We start from the raw sequence: 22,834 nt of genomic DNA, 5'->3' as shown, positions 1-22,834 counted from the left end.
AAGTCGGTGCACCATCTCGGGCCCTCCCCCTCTCGCTCCGATGGCGAACCCGCTCTGCTTTCCAGGATGGATCTAACAGATTTTCCGTACTCTCCAGTCTCAAAATCGACAAAATTTCGCAATCAGAAAAGGCATCGAATAGGACGGTCGCTTGGAAGTCTTGAAGACTCTCGTGGTCTGATTCTGGGGAACCATCGTGTTGCTAGTAGCAGGGCCAACGAGGCCACTCTATACCGAAGTCCATCCCCCATAAGCGGCGAGACTGATCATGGAGATACCCTGATCCCACCTACGTATAACGAAGTCGATGACCCCGATGTATGTCTACTGGCCCTTTCTAACGGGCTGTGGTTTAATTATTTCTTTTAAACTTTTGAAAGTTGATTCCCGGGCTTCATCTACAAGAGGTACATGATGCCACTGGCCCCGTACCTTCTGGCAGTCGCAAGAGGCCTCACGGATCCAAACTCGGTTCAGAAACTAGTTCAGGGTTATGTCATTCTGAAGGGGAAAAGCCTCAGAATGGTGAGGACTTGGCGAGCTCCTGGTCACGTCCCTCTCTCATGAACAGAATCGGTCCTCTGGTCAAACAAAATGCTTTTCTTCGGTATAAACATGACCGACTCTTGGAGCACAATAACCCATCTAGTTCTCTCCTTCATGACAATAGTGTGGACGCTGTCATGACGTCTGCTTTTTGTGATAATCTAGCAACTTCTCTGATTACGTATCAGTCACATTTAGCGCAAGAACCTCGCTCTAATAGTGCCGACGCTATTAAAAACCCGCTTAATACTAAACTACACGTCGAAAACTTGCCCCCGCCAGCCAAACCGCCTCCTGTGCCGAGGTCATCTACAAATCACCCGTCTTCTAGTGGATCTTCATCTGATACAACTCCGAAAGAGTTCACTGTAACTTCACATCAACAGCCATCGATCGATACGAGATTAGCCACTGATCAATCAGCGATTCCTATTCCTATTACGATCCCCTCGTCCATTGTATCTCCTCAATCATCAAACCTCAACGGCTTCACTTCCCCCTCAGACATGACGCGTGAAAAACCTAGTGGTAACCCGCGGAAGCGTTCCAGGTCACCAAGTCCATATACTCGGCGCTACAAACGGCCTAGGTCGCGTTCGCCACCGGGACCTTGGAAGAGTCCAGATAACGGATGGAATCCGAGGAGCAGGTCCCCTCGGTCCCCGTCGCCTTCGTATCACCGTCTCCCTCCATCACCACATATACCTCGCCGACCCAGTCATTCGTATATTTCTCATCGTTCGAGGTCACCCCGCCGCTCAAAGTCTCCACATGCATCTCCATACTCGTCTCATCCGCCAACATCGCCATATAGGTCGCGACATTCAAGGTCACCGCATCGTCTTGAAGCAGATGCTGCAGAGAATCAGCGTTGGACGTCTGATACGCGCCACGGCAGACGTCTATCTCCCGCATCCGAAAAATACTCTGGGGGAAGTATGAGAAAACGCTATTTAACGGCCTTCGAACGTGAAGAGCTAGAAAAAGCTAAAAGAGATGAAGGCCGAGAGCACCCTGAAAGTTCTGCTCGTGGCAGGTCACAAGCTACGGAAAGAGGACGCTCTCATAGCGGATCATTTACGGATCGGATGAGCGTCGATAAACACACAACCCAAACCCCATCTTCGGCACCTGCTAGTGCCATGACATTCTCGCATTTTCGATCACCTCATGCCCCCGCACTGTCCCCGGCCGGAGGTGATTCGATCAAAGTGCGCCAGACGGGTCAGGAGCAACACACTAGCGCTAATGGTTCCGAAGATAGGGCTATCAGTAGTGCGAAATCCGATTCACAAACTCGGAACATGGCCAGCGTAGAAAGCGCTGCAGCCATTTCAAAACCAGACGCCAAAGAGGTCTTGCCACCATGGAGACCCTTTGGTGGTATCCCTGGGATTTGGCTTTTGATGAACGGTTCCGCTAAACCTGAGGTGTTCGAACACTCGTTTGAGATCAGCAAAGAAGTTGCTTCGGAATGGAATTTACCCCGAGCATCAATGAATGGGGAGTCTACGACAGGATCAAAGTTCCGAATTGCACAAGCACCTTCAAGGCTTTCATGGAAATTGAAATGTGTACTAGCTAAGTCTGTTGATCCTGTGCGACAACGACTCGAGGAACCTGGTACGGCTGAGAATCTCATACGAGAGCTTGGCCAGTTTCAAAGCCATTGGCCTCCTGGAGGAAGATTAATTGTTGAAGTTAACCCCACCAAAGTTTCCGGACAAACCTTTTATGCTAAACAATTGGTAAGTTACTATATCGACTTTTTTTACTTAGAAAGTATAATGGTTGATGTGTTTTTTGTTTTGTAAAGGTTTCTGGTGTCCCTTTTGTTGAATTGAAACAACATATTCATGAAGGAACAAACCTCATCCGTTTTATTCAACTTGGAGATATGTCAAAATATGTTTTCATTCTATATGCAACATATTCTGCAAGCTTTCCTCAAGCAGGCCAGCATACTTTCGACCTGCATAACCTGCAAGTCATGTTACAGAAATCTAGGCTGGATAAATTGCCAGAGTTATCAAATCAGCAATCATTTGGGGCTCACACTGCTCATATTAATGTGACAGTTGATAATCAGTAGAGGGTGAGAATTTCGCCGTGCTTAAATTATACTTTACTGTATACTATTCTTGATGATCATAAAGGTCTGCATCTTTGTGTGTATTATGGTAGTACCTCGGAGTATACATGGAATAAATTATATGTTGTTCCATAATCTAATTAGTCTTCTCACGACGAAGGTTCTGGAACCAGAAATCCAACGAGACAGGCGTCAAGCATCATCTCGGCATTCACCCAAGCATGAGTCAAAGCTAATCTACCATCAGCACGCGCTCAATTATACGAGTCATACTGAAAAAAAAAACATACCGAAAAGCTTCGTACCATCCCGACCAGCCGAACGCATTAATTCTCTTTCACCGCCGGGATGGTAAGGAAGGTAGGGAGTGATATTATATACTTTGCCATTAATCGCGGACCATGCATCGTCACGTTTGTTGTGCTGTTTCAACATGGATGGTGTTATGCGCATCAGTGTATGTGTCCCCTTAGGTTGATCTTAAGCTTAGATGTCGAAAGGAGAGAGTATGAAGAATATAAGCTCACTCTCAAATCTTGGCCGGAAGTCTTAAGATTAGCCCAATCCATCGGACTGTGTCCCGGTGCCAACGCAACCTTTTCACGTTTCTTCGTTGCTGGCTTTTTGGTAGTCGTCAAGGGTACAGCTAGAGATCCTGGGGTATTTGTGCGAGGTGGATTGAGGAGACGCTTTGTAGGTATAGGTGGGGGAGGCATTAACTGGGTATCGGTCAGGACTTTGGGTAGTAAGTTGGGCGGTGCTGTTGACGAAGGCTGCGATTTTGCACGTTGAGCGCTGTTTAAACTGGGAAAGGAGGGAGGTGAATCATCGTCTTCATGGTCCTGCTCCGTTTCTGTATCTGAGCCTTCATCGTCTGGCGGTGGTGAGTGTCGAGTCAGAGTAGGGACAGAGGCATTCGTGGGTTGTGTCGTTGTGGTTGATTCGGTCTCTGGAGCACTTGTGGGCCCCGATGTGAGCCAGTTGAGGAAGTACGATGCCATTGGGATGAGGGTGATAGGTGGTGATTGAGGCGTTAAAGAGAGGTGTGCTAACTCGGAGCATTGATCGAAAGCAATGACTGCCGAACATTTTGATCCGCGTCGATATATATTCAAGTTGCCGTCCAATGGACGTTTTTGATGCTCATTAGAACGAGGTACATATACAACTCCACTAACAAATCATGCTATCTCCTTCGTCGTTGACTGTCTCGAGGAGACTTTCTCCAAGGACGAGTGCCGGACATTTTCCGCCTCTCCCACAGCACCAAAACGCTTCTTCAACTCCTCAACTGATTCCGCTTGCCTTCCTCCCAAGAATATCTTCCCACCTGGCGCGTCCTGCAGCGATCGAACAATTACATCGTGCTCGAACAGATATTTAATATCCTCCAATGCATATCCACTTGTTTCGGGTAGGCAAACATAAGTCCATACTGACATCAACAGACAGCAGATTCCGAAAATCAAGAAAGTGCCGTAGGTGATGTTGTTAAGCATGATCGGCGTCAACTTGGAGATTATAAACGCGAACAACCAATTGACGCCGATGGAGATTGAAAGGACAGCTGGACGAAGATGATTAGGCGACACTTCCCCTGCAACGACCCAGCTACAAAATATAAAAATCAGAGGCTAGATACCTCCACTATAGGAATGAAAACTTACGCTAATGGTCCCCACCCAATGCAGTAAGAGACAGCGTATAAGTACACGGCGATAATCGAAACGTAACTCGCAGGAACGATGGTTGTCTCTGGATGAATGGCACTATATCCTCCTATCCAAAGCATTGTAAGTCCTTGACCGAGACCGCCAACGATTAAGCAATTCTTGCGTCCGAAGCTCTCTACAGCGAAAATGAGGGTCGTTGCCACGGACACGACCTGAGCGTCGAAGTCAAAATGGCGTTCAGAGCCCGAGAACATAACCAACGTACTTTAACGACACCATAAACACCGGTAGCCAATAGCGAAGAAGTAGTTCCGTCAATCCCGAGACCTTGGAAGATTTGCGGGCTGAAGTAATTGATGGCATTGGTACCTGTCCACTGAGAGTGGGTTTAGCTCAATTAAGCGTACTTTGAACTGGACAAAAGGGACTTACCTGTTGGAAGAACATAACAAGCGAGGGAATAAAACATCTTAGGGCGATATACCGTGTTTCTGTCATCCCGCGGACCTGCTGCATAATTGACAGCTTCTCCTTTCCTTCAAACTCTTGCTTGATCTCTTCTAACGTCTGCACAACCGACGGATCATTGACGTCCTTGCCACTGGTATGAGCAAGAATAAGGGCAGCTTTATCATACTGCTCGTGTTCGACAAGCCACCTTGGCGACTCTGGCTGGAATAACATCAAGAAGATGAACAGCACTCCTGGTATCATCCTAAAAGCATTTCATGAGACTGATTGGATGTTGCTCCCGAGACATGTATTAAAGACTTACTGAACGATAAAAGGAAGCCGCCATTGCATCTCTCCGAAAGCAAGATCTTTCGAAGAGCTATAATTGATCCAAACTATAAACAACATGAGGTGATTAGTCGGTTGGTCGTACGAAGCGGAAAGATGCACGTACAACTCAACATAATCCCCACGTTGTTCGCAAACTGAACCATTCCGGTGCAGCGTCCGCGTATACTCTTCGGTACACACTCTGATACATAGGACGGTGCTAGCGCGGAAACCATCCCTACACCATAACCACCCACGAATCGGCTAAAATATAAGACCCGCAGGCCCACCGCCTGTGAGCTTCCCAAGCCGACGATACATTGAAGTAGACTGCCAATAATATAAATGACACCGGATGCGAGAAGGGATGGTTTGCGGCCCCATCGACTGGACATGTAGCCAGTACCAAGAGCACCAAAACTTTACGGGCGCTATGAGCCATTACTATTGAAAGAAAGATTCGATTTCACTCACAAACTTCCAGCTTGCAGGATAGCGACAATATTTCCATTCAGATCAGCTACTGCGGACGCAGTCATCTTGTCTATTCCAAAATATTGTCTGAAGGAAGGTAGTGCAATTACACCTCCGATTAGACCTCTACATAACTGTCGAGTTAACATTCGTGCAATATAGCGGCGGCGAGAGTTTACTCACATATCCCAACCATAGAATACACTCCCCATCGAGGCCGACAAGGCCAGAATATATGCATTCCTATAGTTTGAGAGCTCCTGGAGTTGCCCTCGGAGTGTCATGGTGGATGGTAGACAGCGTGGTCCCCACGCGAAAGAAGGTGGCGAGGAGAAGGGAACAGTGAAGAATATCAAGGTTGCATTTAAATCCTCGTTAGATTGTTCTTTTTATAATGAAAACCGATCGACCCGAATACCAGTGAATTGTGTCACATGGAAGTATGACTTGGCGCGAAAATGCGTGGAGGAAATTCTTATTTCCAATTTTATCTCACGAGAGCCATCACCCGGGTGGGGTGGAGAGTGAGAAGGAAGCCGTAAAAGAACTCAGAAGGGCACAAGTATGAGGAACCTTCTATGGAGTCAGGCCAATGAATCAATTAGCGAGTGCCGAGATTGTTGTTGACATTGACATATGCGGGAACGGACTCCAGGCAACCCCTGACTTAATCCGGGACAGATCCCCGAACGGAGAGGATTTTGATCTTTGTAATTTGGTTGATCAGAAGCGGTGCCGCACTTCACGAATCTTATTTGTGGTGCTACATAGAGCAAACGTGTTGGTTCAGCACTGCTCGTCGACTACAGAGGGTAAGAGGAGGATATTTGAAAGCAAATGATGGTTAAGATCACGAGGGTGCTTGGGCAGGACTGAACGCATACCAGGACGATAAGACATCTGAAACCATTCCGTTTGATATCCTTTTCGCTATTCAAAGTTATGTATGCTTACTCTAGAATGAGGCTTGGTGAGTGTTGTAGGTGTTTTCATATTTTCCTGGGGGATAGTAGTAGGAGGTATGAGCATGGAGTCAAAATTGAATAAAAGGAAAAGCAAGGCTCAAGTGGTGAAAAGTCACGAGTCGGAGGTGCTGAAGTCGACGAGACAGAACTTACCGGATAGTTGGTTTGATGAGCTGACGAAGAAAGAATTCAACACTACGGTAGCCTCTATGGGCCTATTTAATCCGAATAATCTCTGTTGAATTCAAACCGAGGTCGCTGCTCTGATCAACAGCGGCTGTCTCGAGTCTAAATCCGAATCGTAATCATTTGCTTCCCCATCTGGATCATCCTCCCCATCCACCCCGTCTTTCAGCAGGACTACGGGAACTGCTCGCCTTCCCCACAATAACATTTTCCCGCCAGGCGCATCCTGCAATGAGCGGATGATAACGTCCTGCTCGAATAAATACTTCATATCTTCCAGAGCATACCCACTTGTCTCGGGGAAACAAACATAAGACCATATCACCATAACCAGACAGCACGATCCGAAGAGTAAAAAGGTGCCGTTTTTGATACGATCGAGCAAAATCGGCGTTAGCTTGGAGACAGTGAATGCGAACAACCAATTGACGCCAGTCGAAAAGGAAAGCGTGGCTGAACGTAAATGATTGGGAGCAACTTCACCCGCAACAACCCATCTTGTAAAAGAAATTCAGATGACATCTGAATAAACGATACTGATAAAAAAGACTCACGATATTGTTCCCCACCCAATACTATAAAATACAGCATATAAATACACCGCGACAATCGAAACATAACTCATTACCCCTTGAATGTTGTCCGGGTAGACTCCGCTATAGCCTCCTAACCAAAGCATCGTGACGGCTTGCCCAATACTGCCAAGGAGTAAACATTTCTTGCGCCCGATACCCTCAATGGCGAAAGCTAGTACAGCTCCTACGGACACTACCTACAGAATTTGGTCAGCCTTAGGCGAGTGATCATACTTAATCCATACCTTGACGGCACCATAAACGCCAGTAGCGAAAAGAGTGGCAGTTGTACCTTTAATTCCAAGGCTTTCAAAAATCTGTGGACTGAAATAGTTGACGGCGTTTGTGCCCGTCCACTGTGTGATATTCACAGTTTCAGCTCCGTTATAGACGTAATCTGATTGACGAAATAAGATTCACCTGTTGAAAGAACATCACCAGCGAAGGAATAAAACACCTCAGGGCGACATGTTGTGAATCTCCCATCCTTCGGATCTGCTGCAAGATCGACAGAGGTTTCTTTCCGACAAACTCTAGCTTGATATCTTCCATGGTCTGTACAAGCGCAGGATCGTCTATATCCGTACCACTGTTGCGCGCAAGGACCATCGCGGCTTCCTCATATTGCCCATGTTCCACAAGCCATCTTGGAGATTCTGGCTGGAATATCATTGCAAGGATGAAAAATACACCAGGTATCATTCTACAAATCGTAGGTTAGCGCACGCTCAGAGCCTCTGGATATTTAAGATATTGACCCACTGCATAATGAAGGGAATACGCCATTGCATTTCACCAAAGGGAATGTCCTTCGCTGAGGTATAATTGACCCAAACTTAAAGTTGTCCATTTCATCAGCTTCAACCATCGTAAGAAGTAAAAATCGGGACCCACAGCTCAACATGATTCCAACATTATTCGCCAATTGAATCATCCCTGTACAACGTCCACGTATCATTCTCGGCACAGACTCCGATACGTATGAAGGTACGAGCGCGGACACCATCCCTACTCCGAGACCACCCATAAACCGACCACAATATAAGACAGGTAGGGCGACGGCCTGTGAGCGCCTCAAACCGACGATACTTTGGATCAAACTTCCAATCATATAAATGACACCTGATGCGAGAAGAGATGGCTTGCGACCCCATCGACTAGAAATGTAACCAGCGCCGAGAGCACCGAAGCTACACGTTAAACGTTGACCTGTATGGTTAAGGCAAATGATTTTTGAGGTAGTTGACACGACTCACAAGCACCCTGCCTGTAAAATGGCCACAATATTTCCGTTGATATCCGCCTTCTGAGCAGGACTCTTTTTGTCCAAACCAAAATACTCTTGGAACGATTGCATCGCAAGTACACCTCCAATTAGGCCTCTGCAACGACTTCAGATGGCTCTTCACAACATCACAGCGACAAAAGTACACTCACATATCCCAGCCGAAATACACACTCCCCAGACAGGCTGATGCCGACAGAATATAGGCATTTCTATGATCTAAGAACTCTTGGATTTCCTTTTGCAGGTTCATAAAGCGAGGCAGGCAAAGGCGTGGCAATCTTAACGCCAGTGAAGCCAAAAGAACTTTGAGAATGACGATTCAAAATTCTAGCTGCACTTGAGTTAGAGTCAAATCGAAGGGGTTGGAGGACGTATGACGTGTTGATGGAAGCTGGAGGGCAAGCGCTGGTTGGGTCCGCAACATCATCATGACGTGATCATAGCTATAGGTAGCTCATAGCGATCAAAAGTTCGCGGCAACCAGTTGGTTGTATACGCCGCGACGATAAATCGGGTTCCTCTCTAAGTGTGTGTGGAACAACTTGAATGCCAAGGAAAAACTACTCCAAAGGTGAAGAGAACGTAATTTATGTCCAATTGTGCGAGAACAAATTGGGACATTACGTCACCGTCGTCAGATTTCATTAACAGCTCTACCAAAGTTTTGGTAGCCATTTCAAAGACAGGGAGATAAAACATGGAACGACTGACGAAGAATACAAAGTAACCATGCGAGAATGATACAAGAACAAACTTTTGAGAGTATTAGCAGTCATTCAACACCACGAACAATGAAATTGAGACGAGAATGAGAATCGACAAAGCCACACGATCGGGTTACAAATTTTGCGTACAGGGAGCATGACAACAGTCGAGAGCCAGTGCCAGCCTGAGGAGAGAGATTTACGAATCTGATCGAGGGAGTCTAGAGAACAACAAGCAAGAGTCAACAACTGGGGGGGGGTAAAAGCATCGCGGCGGGGTTTTGATTACCGGAAATCAAACGGATTGTGATTCTTCCAATATTGGTTGCTTCGAAGAAACTTGGTCCAATTTCGAATTGCGACCATTCATCTTCTCATCCCGCTCACTATCGATTCCGCCCCACTTCTCTTTCAACAAAGCTACAGATTCTACGCGCCTTCCTCCCAAGAACATCTTTCCGCCTGGAGCGTCCTGCAATGAACGAACGATGACGTCCCGTTCGAACAGATATTTGATATCCTCCAGAGCGAACCCACTTGTCTCAGGTAGACAGAAATAAGCCCATGTCGCTACTACCATACAAAAGGATCCGAAGAATAGAAACGTGCCATATTTGATACGGTCCAACATAATTGGCGTCACTTTTAATATCACAAACCCGAAAAACCAGTGAACTCCAACGGCAATGGAGAGGGCGAAGGAGCGGACATGGTTAGGTGCAACCTCTCCAGCGACGACCCATCTAACAAGAAATATTCTTCAGTCGCCAAATCAATAATAACGAATGACGACCTACGGTATTGGGCCCCATCCCATGGAAAAGATTACACCATACAAGTAGAGTGCAACAATGGAAACATAACTCGCAGGACTGACAGTACCATCTTGGTGAGTAGCGCCATAACCTCCCAACCAGAACATCGTAAGTCCTTGGCCAATACCACCAAAAAACAAACACCTCTTGCGTCCAAAGCGTTCGACGGTAAAGGTGAGGGCAAGTGCAACTGAAACAACCTGTAGCAGTATTGACGGACCCAAGGTTAGAGATTTTCCAAGGATAAACATATCGAACACACCCTCACGACGCCATAAACACCGATTGCGAAGAAAACCGCATTGGTGTCACGGATACCGAGATTACGAAATATGTCAGGACCATAAAGGTTGATGGCGTTTGTACCTGTCCACTAAAAAGAGAGGATGAAGTGTGTTTGAAGGAGAAAATCTTTCCGTTAGAAGAGTCTGACCTGTTGGAAGCACAACACTAGAGGTGGTATAAAACATCTCAAGGCAACAGCCTTTGATTCACCCATCTGGCGAATGTGCCTCAAAAACGATGACTGTTTCTTCCCAGCAAATTCTTGCTTGATCTCCTCCAGTGTCTGCACTACGGTAAGATGATCAACATCCTTGCCACTCGTACGCGCAAGCACCGTCGCGGCCTCCTTGTGTTTCCCATGTTCAACAAGCCATCTTGGCGACTCTGGTTGGAAAATCATGGCCATGATGAACAAGAGACCAGGAATCATCCTGGAAAGTACGACGCAAGTCTAGTTTCAGTATAACCTTTAATAATGCATTCAAAAACTGACTGGATAGTCAACGGAATTCGCCATTGCTTTTCGCCATAGGGGACGTTTTTCAATATGCTGTAGTTGACCCAGCCTACATTCAGATATTAGTACCGCCAGCGGAGTATAACATGAGTTAGACTTACAACTCAGCATAAGACCGACATTATTCGAAAATTGGAGCGCTCCGGTACAACGCCCGCGTATAGTCCTAGGGACACATTCCGAAATATACAAAGGCACGAGAGTGGACATCATTCCAACACCGATACCAGAAATGAACCTGCCAATATAGAGCACGTGTAGAGCAGCAGCATGCGAGGGTCCCAAACCGACAGTGCATTGAAGCAAACCGCCAGTTATATACACAATACCAGATGCAATGAGACAGAGTCTTCGGCCGAATCGGCTAGAGAGATATCCGGTTCCAAGAGCGCCAAAGCTGGGTCAAGGCGTCGTTAAAAGGAAGCAAGCTGGTTGTATGAGTGGTTGAACTTACAAACATCCGGCTTGGAGAATAGAGGCAATGTTTCCAAGTAGAATTGCTTTCTTGCCAACGTCTTTCATATCGATCCCGAAATACTCTTGAAATGACCCCAGCGCAAGTACTCCTCCAATCAGGCCTCTACAAATGTACCATTAGCTATCGAAAGATTTGCCTGCGTCAGGAAAACACTTACAAGTCCCATCCGTAGAACACACTTCCCAGACAAGCCGATGCCGTCAAAACATAGGCATAGTTATAACCTGAAACCTCTTTGATATGCTGCCCTGGCGTCATGATAAGAGGAGAAGTAAGCAAGAACTCAATCTGAGGGACTGGGTTGGTACAATTAGACGAGAGCCCGTTTTAATAGACATTTGAGAGACACAACGCCCGAACTGAAGATGCAATGAAGTAAAGCGAGTGTGAAAAAGATCCAGTCGCGAAGCGCAAGAGATAATTCGATCCATATGGCCTTCCCCAACAATAGCACAAGCATTCTGCGCCATTACGTAGAAGTGTGACAGCGGAAAGAGAAGGTTCTTCAGATTGGGGAATGCGAATCCTGTTCATGTACGGTACCTCGCACATTCAACCACTGAAGCTTCCAATCAGCGTTCAGATAAGAAGAAAGCGAAGGACGATACGTTTAAATTCTCAGCCATAAAGATGACCATCGCATGTTCTACCCAGCTACGATTGACGAGCAATCGTCCGCTTCATCATAGCAAATGCTATCACCTCCGTGTCTGCGAAAAAAATTCACCGAATATTTTATTTGTTGCCAAATGGCACCAATTCAATATCATATTCTCTTTTGCGCATTTCTCGAACGAGCTCTAGGTGGCCAATGGAGATGGTGGATTTCCTTCTGCGTCCGATGATGGCTGCGACTATAGGTTCGATAGGTCACCCTGGCTTATTTACAAGCCGATTTTTCGGCATTGGGGCGATGCCTTCCAATAAGGCTGAAATCGTACTCTTCGTTCATTATGAGCAAAGCGTATAATGGGCGAGGAGCGGTTATCATAAGTGTAGAAGCGGATATAGACGTCAGAGGAGTAGATCAGAGGGCAGGATAGTCTTTCTCTCGCGGTTGCGGTTACACTCTAGATGGCAAGTCTTGCGTCGCGTCGTAGGACGACGACAATGAACCTTTCCGTGTGTTCACCACACGATGAAGAGCTACGATACGGAGACGAAGGACGTTAATGACTGCCGACAGATAAATGATTAGAAAGGCAGACAACAAGAAAGGAAGTGTCGTATACCAACTTCAGAGCATCCCTTTGAACTTTCCCTCCGGCAGCTTTGAGAACCTTCTTTCTACTGCACGCCGCTTGGCAATGATAAACGCGAACGCCAGTAAGGCAGAACCGAGGGAAGACCGCGCAGTTATCGTAAATATATGCGTCAGCGTATACTCTTGGTACCCGATCTGATACGTAGGACGGTACTAGTGCGGAAACCATTCCTACACCGTGACGACTTCAGCATTACTTGTCAACTACCGAAGCTGTTGCAGATTGCGAGGCTACATGAGCCGAGCTGAGCGCTGAACGCTTGCCGCTGGAACGATAAGATATGCCAAGTACCCGTCCGTTTGCCATCCATCCTTGCATTCAAAACTCGCATGCTTATTCCAGGACGAGACTTGACAAGCATATGTTTTAGGCGTTATCGAAATTTTTCTGGAAGACATTAGGAGGGGCGAGAGTGAGAATGGGACCGAACTGGAAAATGAAAATTGACAGCTTGCGTCATGACGCATGAAGCATGAAGCATTGAAGTTTGAAATTTGAAGAGCCAATTTGATTCCAGTCGGGGGTCAAATAATCACGACTTGTTGAAGCTGTTGAATTCGGGGACTCGACTTGAAGGGACAGATTGCTAAGCGCATGATCATGCCTGAAGTCACTAGTCAGGGTCGCTGATGAAGCAATACAACGATAGCCTCTTCTGTCCGCCTGTCCATGCTCATGCCGCGGCCAGACGGAATTCGAGGAATCGAAATACTTGGAAGCATATTGAGTAATTCTGTATTAAATTTAAAGGGATATTGTTGGTCTGTTCAAGAGCGGCCGTCTCATGGCCAAATCCGAATCGTAATCGGTTGCTTCCTTCCACATCGGCATCATCCCTCTACTCACTGTATATTTTTACAGGACTACAGACGTTGTTCGACTTCACCGCAAGAATATTATCTCGCCAGGTGCATCCTGCATTGAGCAAATAGTGACGTTTTGTTCTCTTCTAGTGCATACTTACGGGGAAACAACATAAACCATTGCTGACCAAAATTGCATCTGACCCGGTTCGAGAGCGGGTCCTTTTGAATTGGGAAAATGGCATTACAATAGAATTTGGAGACTATATATCAAACGGATGAAGTTTCCTTCAATGTTGATTTTTTTGAGGAAACATCTTCCAATTCCGAATTTAGACCAGTTATCTTCTCACCCTGCTCACCAGCGACTCCAACGCGCCTCTCTTTCAACGAAGCTACAGATTCCACACGCCTCCCCCCCAAGAATATTTTTCCACCGGGAGCGTCCTGCAATGAACGAATGATGACGTCTCGCTCGAACAGATATTTGATGTCCTCCAGAGCGAACCCACTTGTCTCAGGTAGACAGAAATAAGCCCATGTCGCTACTATCATGCAACAGAATCCGAAGAGTAGGAATGTGCCATATTTGATACGGTCCAACATAATTGGCGTCACTTTTGATATCACAAACCCGAAGAGCCAATGAGTTCCAACGGCGATGGAGAGGGCGAAGGAGCGGACATGGTTAGGTGCAACCTCTCCAGCGACGACCCATCTAACAAGAAATATTCTTCAGTCGCCAACTCAATAGTAGCGAATGACGACCTACGGTAATGGGCCCCATCCCATGGAGAAGAATGCACCATACAAGTAGAGTGCAACAATGGAAACATGACTCGCAGGACTGACAGTACCGTCTTGGTGGGTGGCACTATAACCTCCCAACCAAAACATCATAAGTGCTTGGCCGATACCACCAAAAATCAACCCTCTCTTGCGTCCAAAGCGTTCGACAGCAAAAGTGAGGGCAAGTGCAACTGAAACAACCTGTAACATCAATAACGATTAGGAGACTTCATAGCGATGAACATATTGAGTATACCTTCACCACGCCATAAACACCAGTAGCGAAGAGAGCCCCGCTGGTGCCATGGATTCCAAGATGACGGAATACTTCGGGACTATAAAGGTTGATGGCATTTGTACCCGTCCACTAAAAGGGACGGATGGAGTGAGTTCGACGGTAAGCATCTTTCCATTAAGGAGATTCAATACCTGCTGGAAGAACATCACTAGCGGTGGTATAAAGCACCTCAGGGCAACAGCCCTCGATTCACCGACCAGGCGAATCTGCTTTAAAAACGATGGTTGTTTACTCGCCACAAATTCTTGCTTGATCTCCTCCAGTGTCTGTACAACACTAGGATGATCAACATCCTTGCCGCCAGTACGCGCCAGTACCGTCGCAGCTTCCTTGTGTTTCCCGTGTTCAACAAGCCATCTCGGCGATTCTGGTTGGAAAAACATGGCTATGATGAACAAGAGGCTCGGAATCATTCTGGAAAGTACGACACAAGTCTAATTTCAGCATATGCTTCACTTTGCATCCAATAACGTACTGGATAATTAACGGAATTCGCCATTGCATTTCACCAAAGGGCACGTTTTTCGACACGCTGTAGTTGACCCAGACTACAGACTACTTTTAGTATCGTCCCCGGAGCATAACAAAAGGTACACTTACAGCCCAGCATCAGACCACTGTTAGTCGCAAATTGGAGTGTTCCAGTACAGCGCCCGCGTATAGTCCTAGGGACACACTCCGAAATATACAAAGGCACGAGAGTGGACACCATCCCAACACCGATACCAGAAATGAACCTGCCAATATAGAACACGTGTAGAGCAGCAGCTTGCGAGGGTCCCAAACCGACAGTGCATTGCAGCAAACCGCCAGTTATATACACAATACCAGATGCAATAAGACAGGGTCTTCGGCCGAATCGACTAGAGAGATATCCGGTTCCAAGCGCGCCAAAACTAGGTCAACACGTTGTTAGTAAAAGAAAGTAAGCTGGTCGAACGAGTGCTACGACTTACAAACATCCGGCTTGGAGCACAGAGATGATGTTTCCGTCTAGAATCGCTTTCTTGACGGCATTTTTTGTATTGATCCCGAGATATTCTTGAAATGACCGTAGCGAGAGTATGCCTCCTATAAGGCCTCTACAAATTAACCATCAGCAAACAAGGGATGAGCCAGCGTCAAAAGGATACTTGCACATCCCACCCGTGAAACACACTTCCCAAGCAAGCCGATGCCGTCAAAATATAGGCGTACTTATAACTGGGAAGTTCTTCAATCTGTCGTTCCGACGCCATGATGAATAGAGCTCAGCCCGAGGGACTGTGTTAGTACAATTACACTAAAGTTCGCCCTTTTAACAGGCACCTGGGAGACGCAACGCCCGAATTGAAAGATGCATCGAGGCATGAGCGAGCCTAGGCGCGAAGTACGAGAGGCAACGTCGATCCATATGGCATGTGCTAACAATAGCACGCGCCCTCTGCGTCACCACGTCGAAGTGGCCAGGATTGCCAGCGGAAGGAAAAGGTACCTCAGATATGGGAATCCGAATTCTAGTTTCTATCTGCACCAACTTTGCTCATCCAACAACTGAAACTTCCAATTAGTATTAATAAATATAAAAGAAAAGTGGGGAACAATACATATTATAATTCCAGACATAAAGATAACCATCGCCCTATGCGCCATCGTCAAATGATCCTTTGCTACATCAATAGCAAACCTCTATCATCTCTGTCTCTGTGTCAAACTCGAACAAAAAATCCATCGAATAATATAGTTCTTCTCCAACGGCGCCAATCAAACACGGTATCACCATCTGCGTACATCTCCAGATGACTCAGGAACCAAACGGTGATAATTCAACGCCGATGATTTTCCTTCTCTGCCCGATGTTAGCTGCTGGGGCTGGAGGCTCGATAAGCCATCCCGGTTTGCCCAAAAGCCTTTTTTGACATTGGCAACAAGCTCTTCGAATATTAGGGGTGGAACCGCGGTCTTCGGTCATTACAATCAGAGAAGAATGTGATGCGTGAGGAACGGTTATCGTAGCTTGAGAACCCGATATAGATGTCGTTGGAGTGAATGGATCGGAAGATACGATAGCCTTTTCAAAATCCTCTCCTAGTATCGGTTCCACTCTGAATGACGAATTTTGCACCGCGTCATGGGATGACGATAATGAACCTTTCCATGTGCTCACCACCACGATTAAGAGTGATAATACGGTGACGAAGGACATCCATGGCTGCCGAAAGATAAAGCGTTAAAAGGGCAGACAGCCATAAAAGAAAAAGGAAAGCGTCGTGCAACTAACCAGAGGACCCCATCGAACTTTCCATCCATCAGCCTTAAATCTCTCTTCTATAACACTCCACATCGCAATCATAAACACGAAAGCCACCAAAGCGGAAACGAAGGACGACCACACGAATACCACAAATAAACGCAGCGCCCATAAACTCTTGTTCCTCATCAAAACTAGTATCAGGGTAACCAGTGCCAAAAATACCAAAACCGCAGCTTCAGGGTTCATAAAAAAAAAAAAAGGGTGTCAGTGAATGCTTCAGAGGTGATTCCGAAGGAAAGTGATACGTACATAAGGGGTAAAGAATGAGTGCTTTTGTGATAGGAATGGAGACTTCAGGGTCCCAGGCATATCCCAAACTATATGCACATTAGTTCGCTTAACGAATAGTCAAAATATGAGAAGAACATGATGAACCTACCCTAGTGTCTCGCTGCAAATAGACCCTTCATCCAAACACCATCCCCAAATTCCAAAACGCACACCTCCAGCTTGTGAAGACCAGAGAAAATACATTGAGTGCACCAAAGGCAAAGAAAAGGTTATCAAAGTCCTGTTCAATGAGATATTCAATTCATTATTGAAAGTGTCGTCTCTGAAACAGAAGATGATGACTTACAAGCAAACAAAGGCCGTCAGCGTCAACAACAACATTGGCAACACCGAAAGCTTGCTTCTTGAAGTCGAGGGGTTCATGGCGTTGTAGTTCGGTCCAAGTATCTAGGCGGAGGAGGAATAAAGGCTACTACAGCAATGCGCGCGCAGACTTCGACTGCCTGGTCATTTTTATACGAATTAAGCACGCATGCTTCGCGCAGTTAACTCGAGGAACTCGAAGGGACGAGCCCAGTTAGGGGTAATATGAAAGATGGTTTGATGAGATCCAAGACTAGCCAAGAAAGACTCGCGTGAGGCGAGTAGTCCACGAAGCGCAGTCGTGGTAAGCTCAGAGATTTCGACGTTCAACTGCGGATGGCGTAAACAGTAGAAGTCGAGCCAACGTTAACAATAACGGCAACTGCGTCATTCGTGAGATTCAAGTGTGATAAACAAGCATTCCAAACGGACCTTATCCTCATGGCGCAAGAAACACATTCCATTATCTTCCAAACTGATTTTACAACAGGTTTAGTACACTTTCAGTACTTGTCAAAGTACCAACATTACACAAGACGCAAAAAGAAAAATCCGAGCAGTCAAACAAAGGGGGAAAAGGCATAAAAGTCTATCACGCTTTCGATAGTTAGATAATAGAAACATCACAAGTCAACATTAGGACAAAAATACAAACGGCGATGGAATAAAAAGCTTGAGCATCAAATGAGAAAGTGCAAGAGCTCCTATATATACATGATATATACAAGAAACCAAGGAAAGGACAATGGTACTGAGGGAGAATAGGAATTCTTATAAACAAGACGAACCAAAGACAGATATGCACGAGAATCGAAATAGAGCGCCAGATATGACCGTTGGTCCTCGAGAACATGCCAGAAAAAAGGCATATGAAACAATCCTGTCGAGTTCACGAGGGGTCCTGGCGTAAAGGATAGAGGTAGATAGAAGTGGTATGCGAATTCTTGCAGGTAGACTGTAGCTACCCGATACTCGTTGATGTGATACAAGGTGAATCTTGAGAGTTGCACGTGCGTTAGGTTCGAAAACATGACAAGAAACGTAGCATGAAAATATGGTGCTGGTAGTACAATTGTTGACTGGATCCTTTGGAATTGATGTATGGAAATGGTTTCGAAATTATAGATGAAATCATCGAGGGGCGTAGCTGATCGTGACTTGTCACAACAGCTGAGCATCATGTTGTAGGCATAATATCGATTCCAGCATCCAAACCCCGCCCATTTCGCGCTTTCGCGGGGCTAGGGTGGGGAAGACTCAACGAATGGGAATGACGCGACTGTTCTTCTTCAAACAGCTTCCTTCCCACATCCGCTCGCAGACTCAGGTTTGGCTTATGTCCAGGTCCATGAGGTGTCCCTCTTAATGGGGACGGAGAGGCGTTGATAAACTCATTGAAATTATAATCAGACGCCCCTCCGGAGCCAAATATCGTCTTTGGACTCTGTGTCACGTCCTTTCGCATTGGGCTGTCTGTCACACGTGATGATGCAGGCAACGAGGGAGGTGGAAGCAGCTGGCTCGGCGTGATCGATGTGGAAGAAAGGGAAGCCCGAGAGGCATGCAGATCCCGAGAACCTGTTTCATTCCCAACGCCGGAAGACAAAGAATAAGTGCCGTCACTTCCACGTGCTAAAGTTGGCTGCGGTCTAGAGCCAGCGGGCACAACGTCATCATGAACCATCACATCTGGAGCGCTGCTAGAGGCAAATAGAATTCGCCCCTTGTTTCGCAGAGCAGAAGACTCACCGCCAAGGGAGCGGTATGTCGAAGGATCCCGCGGTTGAGGTGTAGGCCTAGCAGGAGAGGGCGAAGTCGCGAGGAAGAGCATAAGATCTGCGGCTTCGTTGTCTGTGGGGGCGGGGCGAGGAGTTGTTTGTTGGACGTTGACACCCGCCTGGGAGGGGGGCGGAGTTTGCTGTCGATAGGACGATTCAGTGCCTGCCATGGTAACTGCAGACGATATGGAACCAGGAGGGCTCGTAGCCGTTGTCGAACGCGCAGAGCTCTGGGCATAATGTGAATATGAAGTAGAGCCAGTTTCAGAACCATCCATGCTGGATCTCGGGGAATGGGCGGTTCCGTGCATGGAGGACCGATGATTCAGGAGTAGTGAAGTGAGAGTGGCGGCCGCCTTCATGTCAACATCTCCATCAGCATCTAGTCCGTGGCTTTGTTTCTTGGCTTTGCCCTTGTCCAGAGATGCGCGCTTGTTTTTACGCCTGGATGGAGACGCCACATTTTTCTTATCTGGTTGCTTTGCCTTGGAATGGGTCCGGCTACTGTCAGTCGCCGATTTCGGCGATGGCTTGATGGTGCGGACCCTCGGTGATGGAGCAGGCCGTGAGGACGCCGGAAGTGGTGGATCGCGAGCATTATGAACGGTTCGCGCCATTTGGGTGGATGGGGCTAGGATCGACGTGTACAAGGTTTGACCAGTGATGGAACCCCTGCGAGAAGTGGTGGAAGACCTATTACCCGCACTGGGAGAAGCCCCACCTGCAGCGGAATGGTGCGTTCGAGGGGAAGTGACTGAGGGTGGCGGAGCCATGTTACCAGCGCCGCGGTTTCGAGCAGCAGATGCGCCGGCACCAGACGCACTGGACGGGGAAAGGGAGGGATTGTTATAATGACCGGTGGAAGTTGCGGCAGATTTTCGCTTAGCGGCGATGGAGCGGTTGAGCGAGGTAGCCTGATTTTGGCTTAGGAGCTGACCTTCGAGTTCGCGAAGGGGAAGATGAGGGACATTGTGGATCGCCTTGTAGGAAGCATAAGAGAGTCGCGCACGGAGGGCACGGGTTACCTGCGGGAAGAGGTGAGTAGGGGTTTAGGGTTTCAGAACAAAGATACAGGAGAAGCGTAAAAAGAGGAATGTAGAAGCAGAAAGCCGAACAAGGGTCGGGACTACGTGGGGGTAGCCTCGCAGAGCGAGACCAACCACCATCGAAGGGCGGGTATGGACGCAGCACGACGCGTCGACGAGGAGCAGAGTAAACGCACCATGGAGATTTCAGCCCTGGCGATGAACTTCTGGACGGCTTTCTTCCTGAGTTCTCGTTCGTGGTCGTCGAGAGGCGAGAAGGGGGTTGGCTGGCCAGGAAGGACGGAGGTGTCGAGATAAGGCATGGGGGGAGAGGGGGACGTGGCGGAGGAAGCTGGGGTCGCCATTGACGCGTGAGGGGGTCGAGTGCTCGAGAGGGCCCGTCGCTGTGGACGGCGGCGAGGAGAGAGGCTGGAGGCGATGGAGCGCGTTGGAGGGAGAGGGCAGCGAGGAAGGGTGGGTGTGCTTGGGAGCTGAGCTTGTCAAACGCGACGACGCGTATCGGCAACCGCCGGATTGTGGCTTCCAGGGGCAGCTGGCCGAGCTCTTGCCGGCCGACACACTCTCCGCTGTGGGGAATGGAGCGCAGAGGACGGGCGATGTGATACGAGACAGTGGGGCGCTGGCAGACGCGGTGAGCCAGCTTGGCAGAGGCGGTATCAGATCAGTAGTCAGATGACCGGGTAGAATGACCTCGGTAAGCCAGCCGACATATCTAGTATCCCGTCCCCTCCACCGCTCGACCCTACCGCCCCTGGCCCAGCTCGGTCCAGTACCAGCGTGGCAGGAACCCAATCCGGTCCTCGCCGTGCTCCACGTCCACCACCTCTGTTGCGTTCAGCTCGCGCAGTCTAATACCCGATCCAGGCGTAAACCACACGCGCCAAACTTTCGGTCCGGATGACGTTTTTTCCTCAGACGCCATCCTTTGCCGCACATATGTCAAGAACCGCCCAGCCCAATCAAGACACACTAATGGGTCCCATGCGGACGCTTTGCCACGTACCATACGTGGTATCTCAACCGTTTTGAATGACTGGATCGTACTCACAACCCCCGCGGGCGTCCGGAATCCCACAACGATTTCCTAATCACATCATCAGCATGTGCTGCAATCCTCAGCATGACAACTTACAGGAACTCCCAAAAGAAACGACTGAAAATAGAACTTGAGCAGTTTCCTTGCACGTAACTGAGTTCCTTACTGAAACGGAAAGTTCCAAATCACTCACTTTTCAAACCGCGCTTCATCCTGTGGCCCTCGCAGCGTCAATGACGTCTTTAGCTCAACAAACGTATCCGGCCGCTCCGTATACTTGTCTACTCGCGCTCAGTGTCATTGCTGTCCAGCTAAAAAAAATCAAACTTGCCTCTAACGCAATCAACTTCCCCCCCAATGAATATACGCGTATTACCGAGTTTCGTCCGCACCACGCTACACCATTGAACATTGTTATTCACGTCTCCGCTCCAACCGAATGGATCACGACAGGTGGGATCCGGAGCAGGCCGCCGGGGCGTATCCGCCGTACAATAAGACTCGAATGCATAGCCATAATATGTCTGCATGGACTGCCGTGGATTCATGTTCTGCCTGTCAATTCTAATCAATCCCTTGTCGTTTTCCATCAGAACACGCCACTTACTTTTCCACAGCACGCGCTTCAGAAACATACTCTTCAAAATATAACGTTCCATCGACATTCATCACATTGAGTTCCCAACCATCTCTCTCCTCATATGGCGCTGTCAATATCCTCCACCAAATTAGCAGAAATTCGCACTGGGCACAGTGCTAACTCACTTTGTCATGACACCTCGCCAACTAACCACACCCAATTCTTTTACCGCGGTGTGACGCGTCGGGTCACTCCGTACTCGCGACAGAGCCTTCAACAAATTATCAATTCTCCCGCGTTCCTCCTCTTGTTTTATCCACTGGTCGTATCCATAATTAAGCTTCACACCACGCGGTGGCTCAACATAATATTTCATCGCAGAATTGTCAAAGACCAATTCCCGATCCGGCGTATACGAGAATGTCGCAAGTTGTGTAGGTTGTTGAAATGGCGTCGGCACGACATTACGAGGTAACGGCCGTGTAATATCTGGATATGAAAGGCTTTCTTCTTCACTTGCGCCGCGTGGAGATTCCTTGCCAGGAGTAGACGGTTCTGTTTTCGCGCGTTTGGCCTCTTCGGAGTGATGAGAGTCCTCTCTTTCGCGTTTGAGATTCATTTAAAAGTAATGAAAAGGGACAATGAGATGTACGCGTGGAGGTGATCAACAAAGGACTGCCCGGAACGACACGCGGAGTTGTCCCTTGTTTGCCTCCTCCGACAACAGTTTGATTAAGTACTTTCCATTTTAGGTTACTCATTGAGTTAAAAATAGCCTCCTCAATGATACAATCTGTGCTTCGTACAGTAAACGACCGATTCACAAATGCAATGCCTGTTTAAACGTCTCCCATCGCGACGGCGCAGGAGGTATGTAAATCTCCCGTCCATGTCAGGTCAACCCCCCACATCCTCTTGGTCAACTTTATGAACATGGAGGATTCTTATGTTTGCTTGTAGCCAATGTTGAA

At 47.7% G+C, this 22,834-nt stretch overlaps 11 protein-coding genes across 11 annotated transcripts; 3 read left to right on the top strand and 8 right to left on the bottom strand.

Moving 5' to 3' along the window:
• Nucleotides 1-1,269: 1,269 nt before the first annotated feature.
• On the top strand, nucleotides 1,270-2,638 carry AGABI2DRAFT_201801 (hypothetical protein; the record flags this gene model as incomplete). The annotated part of the gene is made up of 2 exons (XM_006459430.1): nucleotides 1,270-2,294; nucleotides 2,363-2,638. Exons 1-2 carry the CDS (start codon nucleotides 1,485-1,487, stop codon nucleotides 2,636-2,638), a joined length of 1,086 nt encoding a protein of 361 aa, XP_006459493.1. The 5' UTR covers nucleotides 1,270-1,484.
• Nucleotides 2,639-2,700: 62 nt separating this feature from the next.
• Nucleotides 2,701-3,667, bottom strand: AGABI2DRAFT_201800 (hypothetical protein). Its single transcript, XM_006459429.1, has 3 exons — nucleotides 3,166-3,667; nucleotides 2,929-3,106; nucleotides 2,701-2,870 (listed from the first exon to the last, which is right to left on the bottom strand). Exons 1-3 carry the CDS (start codon nucleotides 3,637-3,639, stop codon nucleotides 2,788-2,790), a joined length of 735 nt encoding a protein of 244 aa, XP_006459492.1. The 5' UTR covers nucleotides 3,640-3,667; the 3' UTR covers nucleotides 2,701-2,787.
• Nucleotides 3,668-3,753: 86 nt separating this feature from the next.
• AGABI2DRAFT_177416 (hypothetical protein) lies at nucleotides 3,754-5,852 on the bottom strand (the record flags this gene model as incomplete). Its single annotated transcript, XM_006459428.1, has 8 exons — nucleotides 3,754-4,249; nucleotides 4,306-4,523; nucleotides 4,577-4,687; nucleotides 4,744-5,026; nucleotides 5,087-5,159; nucleotides 5,219-5,514; nucleotides 5,569-5,694; nucleotides 5,752-5,852. The coding sequence occupies 8 exons, from the start codon at nucleotides 5,850-5,852 to the stop codon at nucleotides 3,820-3,822; spliced, it is 1,638 nt and encodes a 545-aa protein (XP_006459491.1). The 3' UTR covers nucleotides 3,754-3,819.
• A 904-nt stretch (nucleotides 5,853-6,756) lies between these two features.
• On the bottom strand, nucleotides 6,757-8,814 carry AGABI2DRAFT_218760 (hypothetical protein). The gene is made up of 8 exons (XM_006459427.1): nucleotides 8,732-8,814; nucleotides 8,551-8,676; nucleotides 8,189-8,484; nucleotides 8,057-8,129; nucleotides 7,715-7,997; nucleotides 7,540-7,650; nucleotides 7,274-7,491; nucleotides 6,757-7,216 (listed from the first exon to the last, which is right to left on the bottom strand). The coding sequence occupies exons 2-8, from the start codon at nucleotides 8,649-8,651 to the stop codon at nucleotides 6,778-6,780; spliced, it is 1,521 nt and encodes a 506-aa protein (XP_006459490.1). The 5' UTR covers nucleotides 8,652-8,676; nucleotides 8,732-8,814; the 3' UTR covers nucleotides 6,757-6,777.
• Nucleotides 8,815-9,581: 767 nt separating this feature from the next.
• On the bottom strand, nucleotides 9,582-11,639 carry AGABI2DRAFT_65881 (hypothetical protein; the record flags this gene model as incomplete). Its single annotated transcript, XM_006459426.1, has 8 exons — nucleotides 9,582-10,029; nucleotides 10,084-10,301; nucleotides 10,364-10,474; nucleotides 10,535-10,817; nucleotides 10,880-10,952; nucleotides 11,005-11,300; nucleotides 11,358-11,483; nucleotides 11,539-11,639. 8 exons carry the CDS (start codon nucleotides 11,637-11,639, stop codon nucleotides 9,582-9,584), a joined length of 1,656 nt encoding a protein of 551 aa, XP_006459489.1.
• Nucleotides 11,640-12,622: 983 nt separating this feature from the next.
• On the top strand, nucleotides 12,623-12,784 carry AGABI2DRAFT_134926 (hypothetical protein; the record flags this gene model as incomplete). The annotated part of the gene is made up of 1 exon (XM_006459425.1): nucleotides 12,623-12,784. A coding segment is annotated over one exon (162 nt), but the record flags the coding sequence as incomplete, so codon positions are not given.
• Nucleotides 12,785-13,642: 858 nt separating this feature from the next.
• AGABI2DRAFT_191453 (hypothetical protein) lies at nucleotides 13,643-15,794 on the bottom strand. Its single transcript, XM_006459424.1, has 8 exons — nucleotides 15,674-15,794; nucleotides 15,493-15,618; nucleotides 15,137-15,432; nucleotides 15,012-15,084; nucleotides 14,668-14,950; nucleotides 14,495-14,605; nucleotides 14,222-14,439; nucleotides 13,643-14,167 (listed from the first exon to the last, which is right to left on the bottom strand). Exons 1-8 carry the CDS (start codon nucleotides 15,772-15,774, stop codon nucleotides 13,720-13,722), a joined length of 1,656 nt encoding a protein of 551 aa, XP_006459487.1. The 5' UTR covers nucleotides 15,775-15,794; the 3' UTR covers nucleotides 13,643-13,719.
• A 525-nt stretch (nucleotides 15,795-16,319) lies between these two features.
• AGABI2DRAFT_116453 (hypothetical protein) lies at nucleotides 16,320-16,721 on the bottom strand (the record flags this gene model as incomplete). The annotated part of the gene is made up of 1 exon (XM_006459423.1): nucleotides 16,320-16,721. One exon carries the CDS (start codon nucleotides 16,719-16,721, stop codon nucleotides 16,320-16,322), a length of 402 nt encoding a protein of 133 aa, XP_006459486.1.
• Nucleotides 16,722-16,897: 176 nt separating this feature from the next.
• Nucleotides 16,898-17,514, top strand: AGABI2DRAFT_134923 (hypothetical protein). The gene is made up of 4 exons (XM_006459422.1): nucleotides 16,898-17,002; nucleotides 17,079-17,146; nucleotides 17,209-17,340; nucleotides 17,407-17,514. Exons 2-4 carry the CDS (start codon nucleotides 17,114-17,116, stop codon nucleotides 17,491-17,493), a joined length of 252 nt encoding a protein of 83 aa, XP_006459485.1. The 5' UTR covers nucleotides 16,898-17,002; nucleotides 17,079-17,113; the 3' UTR covers nucleotides 17,494-17,514.
• A 608-nt stretch (nucleotides 17,515-18,122) lies between these two features.
• On the bottom strand, nucleotides 18,123-20,881 carry AGABI2DRAFT_201786 (hypothetical protein). The gene is made up of 2 exons (XM_006459421.1): nucleotides 20,424-20,881; nucleotides 18,123-20,226 (listed from the first exon to the last, which is right to left on the bottom strand). The coding sequence occupies exons 1-2, from the start codon at nucleotides 20,589-20,591 to the stop codon at nucleotides 18,601-18,603; spliced, it is 1,794 nt and encodes a 597-aa protein (XP_006459484.1). The 5' UTR covers nucleotides 20,592-20,881; the 3' UTR covers nucleotides 18,123-18,600.
• A 55-nt stretch (nucleotides 20,882-20,936) lies between these two features.
• Nucleotides 20,937-22,482, bottom strand: AGABI2DRAFT_201785 (hypothetical protein; the record flags this gene model as incomplete). The annotated part of the gene is made up of 4 exons (XM_006459420.1): nucleotides 20,937-21,331; nucleotides 21,622-21,838; nucleotides 21,891-22,001; nucleotides 22,049-22,482. The coding sequence occupies 4 exons, from the start codon at nucleotides 22,480-22,482 to the stop codon at nucleotides 20,990-20,992; spliced, it is 1,104 nt and encodes a 367-aa protein (XP_006459483.1). The 3' UTR covers nucleotides 20,937-20,989.
• Between the last annotated feature and the right edge of the window lie 352 nt (nucleotides 22,483-22,834).

The sequence above is a fragment of the Agaricus bisporus genome (assembly GCF_000300575.1).
Source record: "Agaricus bisporus var. bisporus H97 unplaced genomic scaffold AGABI2scaffold_3, whole genome shotgun sequence".
NCBI lineage: Eukaryota > Fungi > Basidiomycota > Agaricomycetes > Agaricales > Agaricaceae > Agaricus > Agaricus bisporus.
This window is presented reverse-complemented; position numbering and strand designations above follow the sequence as displayed.

What these genes read in the sequence shown, in the direction of transcription:
- AGABI2DRAFT_201800 (XM_006459429.1), bottom strand. Translation starts at nt 3,639, where the DNA reads ATGGCATCGTACTTCCTCAACTGGCTCACATCGGGGCCCACAAGTGCT. An exon ending in CTTCCGGCCAAGATTTGAGA is followed by an intron (nt 3,107 to 3,165) that starts GTGAGCTTATAT and finishes GATCAACCTAAG; the next exon opens with GGGACACATACACTGATGCG. An exon ending in GGATGGTACGAAGCTTTTCG is followed by an intron (nt 2,871 to 2,928) that starts GTATGTTTTTTT and finishes ATGGTAGATTAG; the next exon opens with CTTTGACTCATGCTTGGGTG.
- AGABI2DRAFT_218760 (XM_006459427.1), bottom strand. Translation starts at nt 8,651, where the DNA reads ATGCAATCGTTCCAAGAGTATTTTGGTTTGGACAAAAAGAGTCCTGCT. An exon ending in TGTTGGAATCATGTTGAGCT is followed by an intron (nt 8,130 to 8,188) that starts GTGGGTCCCGAT and finishes GACAACTTTAAG; the next exon opens with TTTGGGTCAATTATACCTCA. An exon ending in GCGTTTATGGTGCCGTCAAG is followed by an intron (nt 7,492 to 7,539) that starts GTATGGATTAAG and finishes CAAATTCTGTAG; the next exon opens with GTAGTGTCCGTAGGAGCTGT.
- AGABI2DRAFT_191453 (XM_006459424.1), bottom strand. Translation starts at nt 15,774, where the DNA reads ATGGCGTCGGAACGACAGATTGAAGAACTTCCCAGTTATAAGTACGCC. An exon ending in CGAATTCCGTTAATTATCCA is followed by an intron (nt 14,951 to 15,011) that starts GTACGTTATTGG and finishes CGTACTTTCCAG; the next exon opens with AATGATTCCGAGCCTCTTGT. An exon ending in GTGTTTATGGCGTGGTGAAG is followed by an intron (nt 14,440 to 14,494) that starts GTATACTCAATA and finishes TTGATGTTACAG; the next exon opens with GTTGTTTCAGTTGCACTTGC.
- AGABI2DRAFT_134923 (XM_006459422.1), top strand. Translation starts at nt 17,114, where the DNA reads ATGGAGACTTCAGGGTCCCAGGCATATCCCAAA. An exon ending in GGTCCCAGGCATATCCCAAA is followed by an intron (nt 17,147 to 17,208) that starts CTATATGCACAT and finishes TGATGAACCTAC; the next exon opens with CCTAGTGTCTCGCTGCAAAT. An exon ending in AAGAAAAGGTTATCAAAGTC is followed by an intron (nt 17,341 to 17,406) that starts CTGTTCAATGAG and finishes ATGATGACTTAC; the next exon opens with AAGCAAACAAAGGCCGTCAG.
- AGABI2DRAFT_201786 (XM_006459421.1), bottom strand. Translation starts at nt 20,591, where the DNA reads ATGGCGACCCCAGCTTCCTCCGCCACGTCCCCCTCTCCCCCCATGCCT. An exon ending in CCAGGGCTGAAATCTCCATG is followed by an intron (nt 20,227 to 20,423) that starts GTGCGTTTACTC and finishes CTCTTCCCGCAG; the next exon opens with GTAACCCGTGCCCTCCGTGC.